This window comes from Aphelocoma coerulescens, chromosome 9, assembly GCF_041296385.1.
Source record: "Aphelocoma coerulescens isolate FSJ_1873_10779 chromosome 9, UR_Acoe_1.0, whole genome shotgun sequence".
NCBI lineage: Eukaryota > Metazoa > Chordata > Aves > Passeriformes > Corvidae > Aphelocoma > Aphelocoma coerulescens.
In genome coordinates this window covers 21,135,852-21,148,957 of record NC_091023.1, presented here as the reverse complement: position 1 = coordinate 21,148,957, position 13,106 = coordinate 21,135,852, and the positions used below count along the sequence as shown (strand labels likewise).

The following is a 13,106-nucleotide window of genomic DNA, read 5'->3' as shown; positions in this document are numbered from 1 at the left end:
GTGTTTTCCAGAAAATTTCAGATATTTTGTTCCAGAAAAGATCTTAGATGGTAAGCCTGGAACTTAATGTCAGTCACTGTGAGATTAAATTAAGATAAATACTTCTAAGACAGACTTCAAAGTTTGAAGTTTTTTCCTAATAATCAAAGATTATCGTATTGGGAGCAAGGAGTTGATTTGTGTCAGAAAAGGGTTTTACTGTTAGAGCTGCCTCCTTAACTCAGTATCTTCATGGAATGTCATGTGAACTGATCATTCTCTTCAGCAGTTTTGTCTGAAAGGACAGTTTAGTAGCTGCAGACAAAATCCCAAAAAGGTAAATTTGATTTTAAAACCCCTGTCATCCTGCTCTAAGAATCTTAACAGAACTGTGTAGGCCCTTGTTGGAAAGATGAGTATTAATTAGTTTCTCTGTTGGTTTAAGTTGTGTCTATTTCTACAATTAGCTATCTTTATGTACTTTATCTATTTTAGGATTAATGTTTAGCATTTGCTGTCAAAAAGAATCATAACAATTGTGTGTATATTATTTTTCCATTTTCTGAGATAAATAGCTTCCTACACATGAAATCACAGAATAATTTAGGTGGGAAAAGACCTTTAAGATCCTTAAGTTCCTTCAGCACTGCCAAACCCACCACTAAACCATGTCCCCAAGTGTCACATCCACACATCCTTTAAATCCTCCAGGCATGGTGACTCTACCACTTCTGTGCTGCCTTTTCCAATGCTTGATAACCCTTTTGGTGAAGAATTTTTTCCTAATATCTAATTGAAACTTTCCCTGATGCAATTTGAGGCAGTGTCCTCTCATCCTTTCACTTCTTACTTGAGAGAGGAGACCAGCAAATAAAGGTCAGAAAGCCTGACTTTTAGTTTCTTACCAATTAAAGTTTATTGACACTGAGGGCGTTATTTTGATGTAAAGCTGGTGCAGTTAAATCACAGGCTTAAGCCTGTGATTGTCATCTTCATTCTGGGTCAGACCATTCATTCATTACATGCCCTTGCAGCATAACTTAGTGTTGAGATGGAACTCTTATTTGGATTTTTAGGTTTGGCATTTGTTTGGTTTTGTGTTGGTTTTTGTTGTTTTTTTTTTTTTTTTTTTTTTTTTTTCTCCCCACAGCAAAGTTGTGTATTCTTTAAATACTTTTTCTGTAAGTTCTGTCTTAGGAGGTACAGTGGTGTAACAGGTGTTGATTGATCATGAGTTTTATTGTACTTCTTTTTCATTCATCTTACAGCTGCATTATTTTGTTTGTCATTTAGAAAGTTTAGTGGGGTTCTAGGAGCTGTAAGTGGTGCTAAATCTTTTCAGTGGGCCCATTGGAGTGAACTATATTTCTTTTTTTTAACATACAAGGTTTCAAAAGATATTTTCGTTTGGTCTTCCCCAACAAATTGTCAGAGAAAGACAAAAATATTGTGCTGTCAATGACCTACTTGAGGAGAAGAGTGACAGAGCAAGAGTGTTACTGCCACATCTTCCTTAACCACCCTTGGTATGACCTTGTTTTGGTATTGGGGTCTTCCTTTCCTAATCACTGCATAAAAAAATTTTTGTGACAGAAAACCGGACTTATTTTTCACATTTCATGTTTTTCAGGGGAAGGACATAATTTTGGATTGATGTTTTGGAACTAATTGTAGACTGGTGTTACTGAAGAAGAGCTGGGGGTTGTTGGTTTGGCTTTTTTTTTCTAACTGCTGGTGAATGAATGACTTTGTAGTGCTTTGTGGCTGCCAAACTAATCCAGCTGCCTTCCCTGTTCTCATCAAGTACTTCAACCTTGGACCTCCTTCATGTAGCTCTTTCTACTATTTCATTTTGGTGAAATGGGCTATTTAGTAGGTCACAGGAGGAGGCAGAGCTCTGTTTTACTGATGTGCTGAGTGGAAAGCAGTGCAAAAGAAAGGACCTAGGAAGACACAAAAGCTGTACATGTTGGCTTTTTCAGCTGTTGTATCTTTTGTGTAGATTGCCCACAGTTCTTCTGTACCAGAGTTATCCATTATGTGGTGCTTCAGTTTATTACATATTCCACTTTAAACCTTGATGTTCAGTATGAAAGATGCATTCATGATAAGTCCTGTGTAGCACGGTTCATGAATAAGTTCTTGTGGTAAAAAATCCTAGTTTTGGAAATGTCAGTGAGGAAACAAAATCAAGACTAGTGTAATTTTTAATTTTGGAATTTCTAGGGGAGCTTAGGAGAGGAAATCAGTACTGATAATTTATAAAGAACTGTTATTGCTAAGGTTTGTAATAACTTCTTTAATATTTATAGTTCTTGAAATGACTTTATGCACTGGGGCACATGCTTCACGATCATTTCTTTTATCACTCCAGGTTTGTGACTGTTTTCTAATAGGGAAAATAAATAAGTTCATTCTGAATATTGATTTACTTAAAGGCATGCTAACCAAGTAGTTAAACACTGCTCTTTTCTGTAAATGAAACTAAAATATTCATTAACCAATTAATAATATTCAGTTTTCCTAGTTGATATATAGATATGCCTAAGGCTTATGTATAGCACACTCTATATCATTATATGTTCTACTTGGAAACATAAAATTAAATAAAATGTAAATTTAAAAATACATAACAGTGGTGTACAGCCTCAAAAGAGGCTTTTATATTACATTCAAGACATTATTTCAAAAGCATGAAACCTGGATGCAGTGTAATAGACCAGGAAAGAGTTGAGCAGGGAGTGTGTTTTGTACTTACAAAAAACAAAACAAAGATTAGAATCTTTCAGTAGTAATAATTGGATAATAATGGTGAGAATAGTAAAATAAATGAATAGGTACTGTTTTGGCCCAGGTCCAGTGAAGGCAGCTATGTTTTAGCAATCTAACAATTGTGCTAATATGCAATTACTTGGGGCAGCAAATGTGCCTTGACTGAAAATCTCTGACTGGTTGCTGTGTGGGTTCTGGTAACATCTGCTGGTGCCTTGGTGGATACCATACAACAGCTACACTCTTGGAGCTAGGAAAGTCATAATCTTACTTTTATCTTGGAGATACAAGGATGGCTTGGGCTGTTTGCATTTCAACACTGCTAACTTCCAGTGTTGTATTCCAGGTACTCCAAGGATATTTACATTTTAGTTGGGAAAACACCATAGAAAGAATCAAAGGTTATGAGTTTACACTGCATCTGAGGCACAGTGAGGGATGTTTATACAAGTAGGTATTTCCCTTGCTCTCTGCTCATGTACTCCCCTTAGTCTTGCAGATTATTCAAGGGGGGCTGGAATGAGATGAGCTTTAAGGTCCTTTCCAACCCAAACCGTTCTGTGATGCCATGACTGGGGTATCTCCTGGCTGGGAGCTCACTGCTGGAGTCAAGAGTGAGAAGAAAAAGACTGCAGAGAGTTGAAGCTCACCTGAGGTTGGGAGCAGGTGCCCTAAATGTTTGTGGTGAGCAGAATGGCTGCTGGCACAGGGAAACTGCAGCCACCTCATGAGGCAGGGGAATACTGCTGTGATTTTTGTGCTCTGCACAAGGTGCAGAAGGGTGAGGGGAACCTGACACCACGGCTTTCTGAGTGAGAAGTGCTCTGTGCTGGGAACAGTGTTTGAAAATTGGATCTGCTCATCTTAGTTAATTTTTCTAGTGGTAGGAAAACAAATAAATAAGAAAAAAGAGCAAGGGGACATTGGCAGATTTGACTCGCATCTGTGACTCTCTTGGCAGTTTGGTGGATTTTGGATCAAAAGTTGGGTAAAATGCATAAAATCCAACAAAGGGTCTAATCAGTTTATTCTTGATGATTTAGCAAGATTATAATTATATCTTTATGTAATTGTTTTTTGTATGATGGATCTTCATCTTTAGTCTCTCTGTAATAGAGTCTAAACATAGACTGGAATAACCATAAACATAATCAGAAACAACAGTTTCAGTGTGAACAGGGAAATGCTATTGGCTTTCTGGAGGTTGCTCATCTGGACATTCATACAGCCTGTTTCTTTTTAATGTTTACTGAATATTTAATGAGACTTATTATGCACACAGTGTTCCTCTACATGCTTATTTAGAAGTGAGTAGTATTTCCTGAAGATGTAGGAAAGCAATAGCAATATGGAAGGCTTTGTATTATATACTCATCAAATAATGAAGCATTTTTTCTGGACTGTAAGCAATTCAATTATTTTGTTTCTGAAATAAATTAAGTAAAGCTTATTGAGTCCAATCAGCCCTTGTTTCTAGGGAATTGTAGTTCAATTTCATTTTTAATTAGATTGAACATTGTGAATTTCTTAGCAGTGGTAAGCAAGATCTGGCAATAAAATATGCACTCAATTTGTATTAAAAGTTGCTAAAATCTAGTGCAGGGAACTGGCAGTATATCTGGCTTATGTTTAATTGTCCAAATATCCTGTTGTGAAAAATTCCATTTTTAAAAACTGCTGATGTGTAACAAATTACTTTTCTTTGATAAAACTATATAGAAGATGAGCAGGCAGCAAACAGGAAAAAGTAGGGGACAGAACATTCAGTTCTTGATAAGCTTAACACCACATGTAGGACCAGGATGTTAAATTTTTTTCTGTGCAAGGATTACAGAATTAAACCAAAATGCTTTTTGGTTTAGAGAGAGTGGGGGGAAAAAGCCTCCAAAGGTTTTTCCTCAACTGGTACAGCTGTCCAGAGGTCAGTGCATGGATTTCCAGTCAAACGAGCACACAACAAACTTGGGACCAGAGCTAATTGAAAAGTCTACTGTCCTTGGATAGCACTTACCTGACAGAGGAGTGTACTTAAAAATACAATGGATGGTAAACTGATGTGCAAAGTAGCTCTTACTCATCACTGCCATACAGCCCCACCGCTCTAATGCAGATTCTTGTAATTAACATCCTAAAGTTTCTTACCCTTCCCTCCTGCTTTTCTTCCCACATTCATTAGGACATCCAGGAAATACAAAATAAAAGTCTCCCTTCCCTAGAAATAATTTTTTGGTTATTAAAATTTTTGGTATATTAAAAAAACCACCCAAAATTCTGAAAATTGTGAATGACAATTTTAGTTTGGAAAGTGATGAAAGAAAATGGCTTTAAAAATCTTAGATACACATATCAGATTCTTTCAAAAAATAAATGCACCTCATGTTAAAATTTCTCTGGCAGTAACTACATCAAAGTCTTGCTGTCTTTCCATGATACAGAGCAGCTATTTGATTTTGTGTTGTTCCCATATATGTCACTGTATGGCAGGAATAGTTGATAAATTCCACTGCAATATATTTTCCCCCTTCTAAGACCTTTATGGCAGCAGCCTGTCATTTATGAGACCACCGTGTATGCATTTATGGCTGTTTGAAGTTTTATGCAGCTTAATCCCTTTCCCAGCCCTGTTTGTTCACTATAACAATGGTGCCATTCCTCTGGCAAGGACGGTGTTTGAGCTGGAAAGGAAAGATGTGTTTGTTTTCATGGTCCCTGTACAGCAGCCATTAAACTGGCTGCATCCTCCTTCTCTTTCACAGCCTTAGCAAAGGCCAAAACCTCTGCAGACAGAGTTCTGCCACAGAACTCCTTTGAACAGCGTCTCTCGATCTTTTTGATGGACAATGTTGGAGCATGATTAAACATCAAGTGCAGTATTAAAAATTCAAGGTGCAACCAAACCTTGACTTGTTAAAAACATGCAATTTGGAAGAGTGGTATATAAATGAAGATACCTGTATATAAGAGGGTTTTTTCCACCTTGAGTTTTGTGTTACCACAGCCCCTTCCAAGTGCTCTGTATTGCAGTAGGTAATTGAGAGGACAGCAGCATCTGATTACACCCACAGCATCTAAATCTTATTCTTCTACCCAAACAATCTGTTGCAGAAATTAAAAGATGTTGTGTCACTGAGATCTTCCAACAGTTTAAATGTAACTTTCCCCTTGCTTGGTAATTTTATGTACTGCCAATTAGTCAAGTGAGATGGGAGATCCTTTCAGAACATCGTGATTTTAACTGGGACTTCAGTAGAAAAGAGTAATTAATAACTTGTTAACCTGTCCAGTAAAGCTGTGTCTCATATTAATGAACCATGTCTTCTGCACATTGCACTATGAATTGAAAAATGCAGCAGTTAAAAACTGATTACTGTTTTTTGTCTAATTAATGCTGATCATTGCACTGAAGTATAATGACAGTAGGAGATTTTCTTTAAATTAATATATTTGATTTTACTCAGAATAATATGTATTAGGTAATACATGTATTTCTTCATGTATTTTTGATATACTTTCTTCCTCTTAAATACTATTGTGTAAACGGTATAATTTTTTTCTCTAATTAGTTTTTCTTTAAACTATTTTTGTTTCCATGCTCCATATGTATTATGACTGAGTATAAAATTCTGCATGCATTTTTGTGTGGTTTACCTGGAAGGGACAGAGAAAAGGGGATGAAAATTATATAGAGACAATCAACATATAAACAGGAAATTGTTTCTTCTTTTCTATATGTGCTATATCCATGTTTTGCTTTGTTATCACTGAATGGACTTGTAATAAACAGTGGAATTGTGAATCTGCCTTTAGGAAGAGGAAAAGTTTTGGCCTCAAGTTATATGGAGGAGGTTGTATGTTAGAATAACAACATGTTCCCATATTAACTTTGCTGTCAGTAGCTGGCACTTAAACTCCTTTGTTGTCTGATGAGCTGTGATGTAATTAACACTATAGCAGTCATTGTGTAAAATACAATTTTTTGCAATTTTGTACATAGCTTTAAGGAGATTTAAGTAGTGTCAACTGCCCTTTTAAGCATTAAAAAAAATACCTTCTTCTTAAGACTCTGTAAGTGCTTGTAGCTAAACCATGCTTTATTTCTTTATTTAGGGTTCTGTTACTTTGCCAGACACAGACATATTTTTGATATAAAAAAACCCCTTCAAAAAGCAGTGAGTAGTTTCAATGAGCAGCCTCATAATATCTATTAGTGTGATTATCTGTGTACAGGAGTGAGGATACAGCCAGGATACACACTTTCAAGAGTGTGAAGTCCATTCACGTAATGCCTTCTGAAGATGAGCACTACATTTTTTGGCACTTTTGACTTTAGACATCAAGGTGTGCTTAAAGGGCTTTTTGAAATGTAGATTTTAAAATATACTAGCATAGTATAGAACACATAATGAGATAGAACTCCTAAATATTGTTGTGCTGCTAATTTATATTGTTTTATTTACTATTATATAGGGATTGAAAGTCTGAAGCCTTATGTAATAGAGTTGAAAGCAGAATTAGATCAAATAAAAAAATGTCACTGGCTTCGTATTGTCCCTAGTAACAGTAGGGAACCTATAGTAATATTAAGAGATCTGGATCATTTTTTTCCAGCTGTAGAATTTGATTTATCAAAAGCTGAAAATCTCTGTACAAGTGGTAAAATTGTTTGGAAGTTGCTGTATTTTAAATCAAGTTTTCCAGACACAGTTACTGCTACTTGTTTTGAGTAAGAATAGAACCTTCCATGATGGCAAAGTCACTTACTGTATAGAATTGTAAGCCAATATATCTTGTACTGATCTGCTTTATCTTAAATAATGTATCAGTGAATAAAAGAACAGGTTGTTCCATGGATTAGTGAACAAATTTTTCACAGCTCTGTTTCTTGAGGTTGGATTTTGTGGTGCCTAGTTTGTGGACAAGTTTCTGTATTCCTTTACGTCTGTTGCTCTGTCTCTGGATTTCTTCCATGTTTTTCCCCTTCCATTAAGGGTAAGCTCTCCAGTTTTTATTAATGCCTTCTCAGTGGTGTATTAGCAGCCCCTGCCTCTTGTCTACTCAATACCCCATTTTCATTAAACTTGCAGGAAATACACTGAAATATTTCCTCCTGTGAAATAAGTTTTCTGTGCCAGCTAATCAGTGGTTCAATCATTTCTGTGGATAAAGACACTTAAATGGACAATCTTAGAAAGTGGACTTAGGCAATATTTGTCAGTAATAGGGCTGGTGTTGTACCTTACAAAGCACAGCCAACAAACTGCACTGCTGATACTGTAAACACCATGAGGTGGAGAACTGTCTGTACAGTGGCATGACAGGATACTCAGAAGGCTTGTCCATATTTTGGGACTTGCAAATATGATAAAAGTTGCTAATAATGAGAAGCTATTTTAATATGCAGTTAGTAGGTTGATATAATCCACAGTTACCTGCATCATCTTTCTTTCTTTCTTTTTTCCTGGTGCATTCATAAGCATCGTTAACCATCACTGTTAGGAATATACTGTGTTGTGATGCCCCTTGTCAGTTGATCATACATTGCTAATTTCTAAATTATTTGTAAGTAGGACTGTGGCTGGGAATCAACAAAAGGGAGGGAAAAAGATGCCAGGCTTAAGTAATTAAACCATCAGGGTCTTGCTGGATCAGAGGATCTAGAAACAGGATCTAAGCTGTTCAGCTGCAATGAGAGAATAGTGTAGGAAACTGTTTCTTAGCTGTCTCTGCTCTCATAGTTACTGCAATCCAGGTGAGACCCAAGTGTGATGTGATTTTCCGCTCTCTGCCCATGAAATGACAGCTTAAACTCAACCCCAGATGTGGCTCCCATGCACAGAACATCAGAGTAGTGCTGCTCCAGACAGAATTATTTTCTGCTGAGAAGCCAGGGTACTGCTGGAACAGCCTCAGTGTGTTTTTACTTTTCTGAGGCTCTGAGCAGGTAACCAGTCTAGTGTAGTCCCTGGAAAATAATGAAGGCTGGTTACTTGATTGGTCTTGTGCTGTTTGGTGCTTGCAAGGTGCAAGGATGGTCTCAGCTGAGAAGAAGAGACCAAGGGAAAAGATCTTCAGAAACTCAGACTTTGCACTCAGGTGGAAGATAACAAATACAGCTTGAGACCAGTACCTGCTGCATTGCTTCCCTGCTGTCACCAGTCATCGAAGGGCAGCTCTTCTGCAGATTAAGATTCACAGAAGCTGTAGTCTGTTCTCTATATTAGGTTTGTTCCTGTGTTCAGATCATTAATATAACCCCCATTTAAGTGTTCATTCAAGTTCACAGTAGCCTCAAGTGAGCTAAAACACATTAAAGCCACCTATGAAAGATAGTGGGCCCCTGTTTCTTGTTCCTTCTTTTCTTTCTCCCCAGCAAATAGTCATGCTCAACTTGCTTATTTCAGAGCCAATAACTTTCAGTAGGTTCCTGGCCAAAGTCCCACAGTAAAGCTTGTCTGAAATGTGCAGCAGAGACATGGTCTCTGTTACCTGTGTGTCAGTGCAAAAGGTAGGTGTTTCCACTGCCACATCTCAGAGATAGTACAGTTAAAATGGACAAGCAGCTTTGAGTTTTCCCTTTAGAGCCAAACTTAGTTCTGTAGACTGTTGCAATCTGTCTTTTCACTGCTTAAGCCATATCATCTTTAAATTTAATGGTGCCTGATGGTGTGTAGAGTTTACAAGGCTAATCTGTCCCCAGGTGCACGACAGAGCCTTTGATAAAGCAGCAAGTGTCTCATATTAGATTAAATTGAGTCCAGAATGCTTTATGGGGTCATTTAATATACTGAATTGAAACAGTTACATTTTTTAAAGTAACTCTAAAAACTGAGGACTCAAGCAGCCATAAATAACTAAAGGGTTAACAGCAAGCACTGGCATCTTGTTTTATCAAGGGTTCTGCTGTTTCCAGTTTGTTCTGACTTTGGGAGAAGGACAATGCATACATCCAAAATCATAAGGAGCAGATTTTGCTGTTGGATGATTTTGCAATATAAAATAATCAATTGATTTGAATAGATGTACCCTGGTTTACCTGAAGGAATTAATCTGCAATCGTCTACCTTGTAAAAAAATATGCAGAACTTTTGGCTTCTTTGGGCTTGGACAATTTATGTCTGGTAAAGTGTTGACTTATTTAAGATGAAAGTGGAATCAATAATGCACATTTATTGTTGATATAATTGTGCTGTCACTGTTGTAAAGTTAAAAAGCAGCAATTACAGTTGAAGTCTGAAAGCTGTTTTGTAATTTCGCATGTGCGACACAACTTCTTACTAGAGATTGTAGCCATGGCAGCAGTGGTTGCTGCACTTTGGGAACAACAGACATGTAGTTACTTTCCCCTCAGTAAAACTGAGGGATTTAATAGTTTTTTGGGTTTTTTTTTAATGTGCAAAGTTTTAAAACTGTCTTAAAAAAACCCAAAACCATCTGTATTTCTTGTCTTGAGTGCTACTTAATAAACCAGGGATTAATAAAAAGATACTGGATATGGAGGCAGGAAAAGACACTTGTTATTTTAAATCCTGCCTTTTACGTCATTTAGCTATGATGTGTCCCTGGTTCTCCCACCCTGTTTTTTGTGCACTCAAATCCTGTCTGAATATCTGAATACGAACATGAATTGGAAACAGAACAAAACAATAATAAATGAACCTACCATTTAGGAAAGCCCTATTCCTGCACTATGTTTAAGGTCTGCAATACATACTTAAGCATCTGAGCTCATCACCTTCTCTCACTCTCCTGTTCATCTGACTAGAGTTCTCTCAAAGAATCCCTTTTCATCCATGGATTGCTTGTTTGAGTAAGATAGGTAAGATTAAGTGACTCACAGGTTCAACTTGCATCTGCTTATCTGAATTCAGACAAGTCTCAAAATCTTAGCAAATCACAATATTACATATATTTACTTACAGGAATGGCAAATAGTAGGTTGCTATTTTTATAATATGATAAATAGTAGGCTGCTATTTTTATTTTTTTTTTCTGTCTTGGCTGTTGAGTAAAGCAGAACTGAACACCAAATGCTTATGAGGCTCAAACTGAATGCCATATATTCATGTAATTTACGTATTTGTAAAGCCACAAAGAACTGTGCATAAACATTCCTTAATACCCGCAGCTAGAAGATAAATTGAAAATTATATATATACATACACAGGAAAAAAATGAAGGGTCTAAAATATGGAAGGAGGAGGACAATTGAACTGGGAAACCAAGATGTAGTAACAAGTTCTCAGGTTCCTGTGAAATCAGATTTGTGTAGAAATATCATATACCTGCAGTCATTCTTCAGACCATTTGGAGACATTTGGAAAGTCATCAGTAAAGCAGCTCAGTGAATAGTAAGATAATCCTTAAATTCCTGAATTACTTCTGTCTGAAAAATTAATATAGCTTTTTATCACTGAGTAGTCTTCAGTCAATTCCAAATATGCAGAGCATTACACAGAAAGGTCATCTCATTTCATGGGAGCATTTGCCACGTTACCATTCGATTTCTTCTGTTTTGGAATAAAATCCACTTATTTTTCAGTTCTCTATGAAAGAAAAAACCTGAGGTTTTCCAGTCAAAAAGCTGCTGCAAGTTATGGTACATGGATGCTTTTGCCCTTGACTTTGGGGAAGTTTGCCTGATATTCTGGCCCAGATCTGGTGGATTTTTGGAAACTCTAATTACCAGTTCCAACTCAAGCTTTCATGTTCTAATGAGACAAAATAAAAGCTGTTTGTCTGACAGGAGGCAGATCCCAGCATTTGGGTAAGATGGACTGGAGCTTTTAATTTAATTTATTTTTTTTAATATTCTGTAAACTCCTGTTTTGTCTCTTAACTGAAGAGTAACTGTGTGCAGAAATCCTGTGCAAGACTGATAGCAGTGTATGCAAACATCCAGTGTGGGCTATGTCCTTCAAGAGATAAAATAAGCAAGAACATCTTAGAGATGGAAAATACGGGAGGCCAACTCAAGATGTGTTTATTTTCAAAACGGAGGCATTTTCAAGGTGGTGTTTATATCATGTAAAAACCTGTTAAGGTGCTACAAGCTCGTTGGCTCTGCACCTTTGTATGGTGAGAACGTGGTGCATGGCAAAGCCTCTATCTCAGCAGTAATTTAAAAAATAATAATGTGTTTTAACACTGTTGTTGTTAATGATCACCTCTGTTGCTTTGTTCCTCAGCTTTCTCTGCTGGAAGATGCAGGGTTTGGTGGTGTTCTCCTTTACACTGATCCTTGTGACTTACCAAAGACTGCAGACCTTGCTGATAAAGCTTTTATGGTCTCCTTGAACAGCGGAGGAGATCCATCCACACCTGGTTATGCCAGTATTGGTAAGTACTGGACAGGGCTTATTCACTTAATGGGCATTTTAATTATCTGAAGATTGTAGGTATGGGAGTAAAAGCACTAAACCAAATCCTGCTGGAAATAGAGGCTCTGAGTAAGGAAATGCTGTGTAATGCAGCATGGCTTAAAGGATGGAATCCAGTCTCAAAAGTGCCTTAAGCTCTTGGCACAAAGTCTGCACTCTGAATAGTTTATCGTGTTTTGTGTTTGAGTATTCACACACTGAACCATTATTACTACCTGCTTATTCTTGTCTCATGAACAAACCCCAAAACTGTGAAGTACTGATCCAGTGGTTCCTGAGCATTTTCCACAGGATCTGTCCCCACTGAAAGAATTATTCCCTTCATCCTGTCTTCCTCTTTCATAGTATCAGAAATGAAAATTTTTGGTCGATAGGTGCAAGTGAAATGTAATTAGTCAATTATATTTTAAAAGTTTTAAGAAAAAATAATGTTTATGGTATGTTTGCTACTACCACTTGAACAGGATGTGTTCATTTAGCTTTGCCCAGATAGACTTGGTTATTAATTATGCTTCTCTAAATACATGTATTTTTGAAAGATGGCAAATACAGAATTGATTTCAAGGAACAGCATAGTCTCAAGGAACAACACTGTCTCATATAATTTTATGTGGGTTTTTTTGAAGCAATGTTAACGATAAATAGAACCAGCAGCATATTTGACTTGTATGTGCTACTTAAATCTCCATTCTGGCAGTTCAGTGAATGTGTGTTCTGCTTCTCTGCAGCTTTTTCAGCTTTACAGCTGTTTTTACTATCTAACTATTTGGAAATGTATTAAGCAGCAGTCTATGAGTTTGTGACAAGGCTTCATCAAGAATATTTTGTCCGGTTACTGACTCAGACATCTAAAGTTTGACTTGAATTGGCACTAAATCAACTGAGGCAATGTGGAGATACTTCATGCCTAGAATGGCAGAAAATAGAAATATTTGCCTGGTTGTCAAAGAAGGGTGTTAGCTATTCACAGCATGAATG

General features: G+C 36.9%; 1 protein-coding gene across 16 annotated transcripts in view; it reads left to right on the top strand.

The window, feature by feature from the left end:
- The window catches only part of NAALADL2 (N-acetylated alpha-linked acidic dipeptidase like 2), a 432,075-nt gene that overhangs the window by 280,655 nt on the left and 138,314 nt on the right, over positions 1 to 13,106 (top strand). For all 16 annotated transcript variants that reach the window (XM_069025088.1, XM_069025089.1, XM_069025076.1 and 13 more), the window contains one exon: positions 11,937 to 12,087. In XM_069025088.1, coding sequence (XP_068881189.1) covers positions 11,937 to 12,087 — 151 coding nt within the window. The remainder of the gene's footprint in view (positions 1 to 11,936; positions 12,088 to 13,106) is intronic.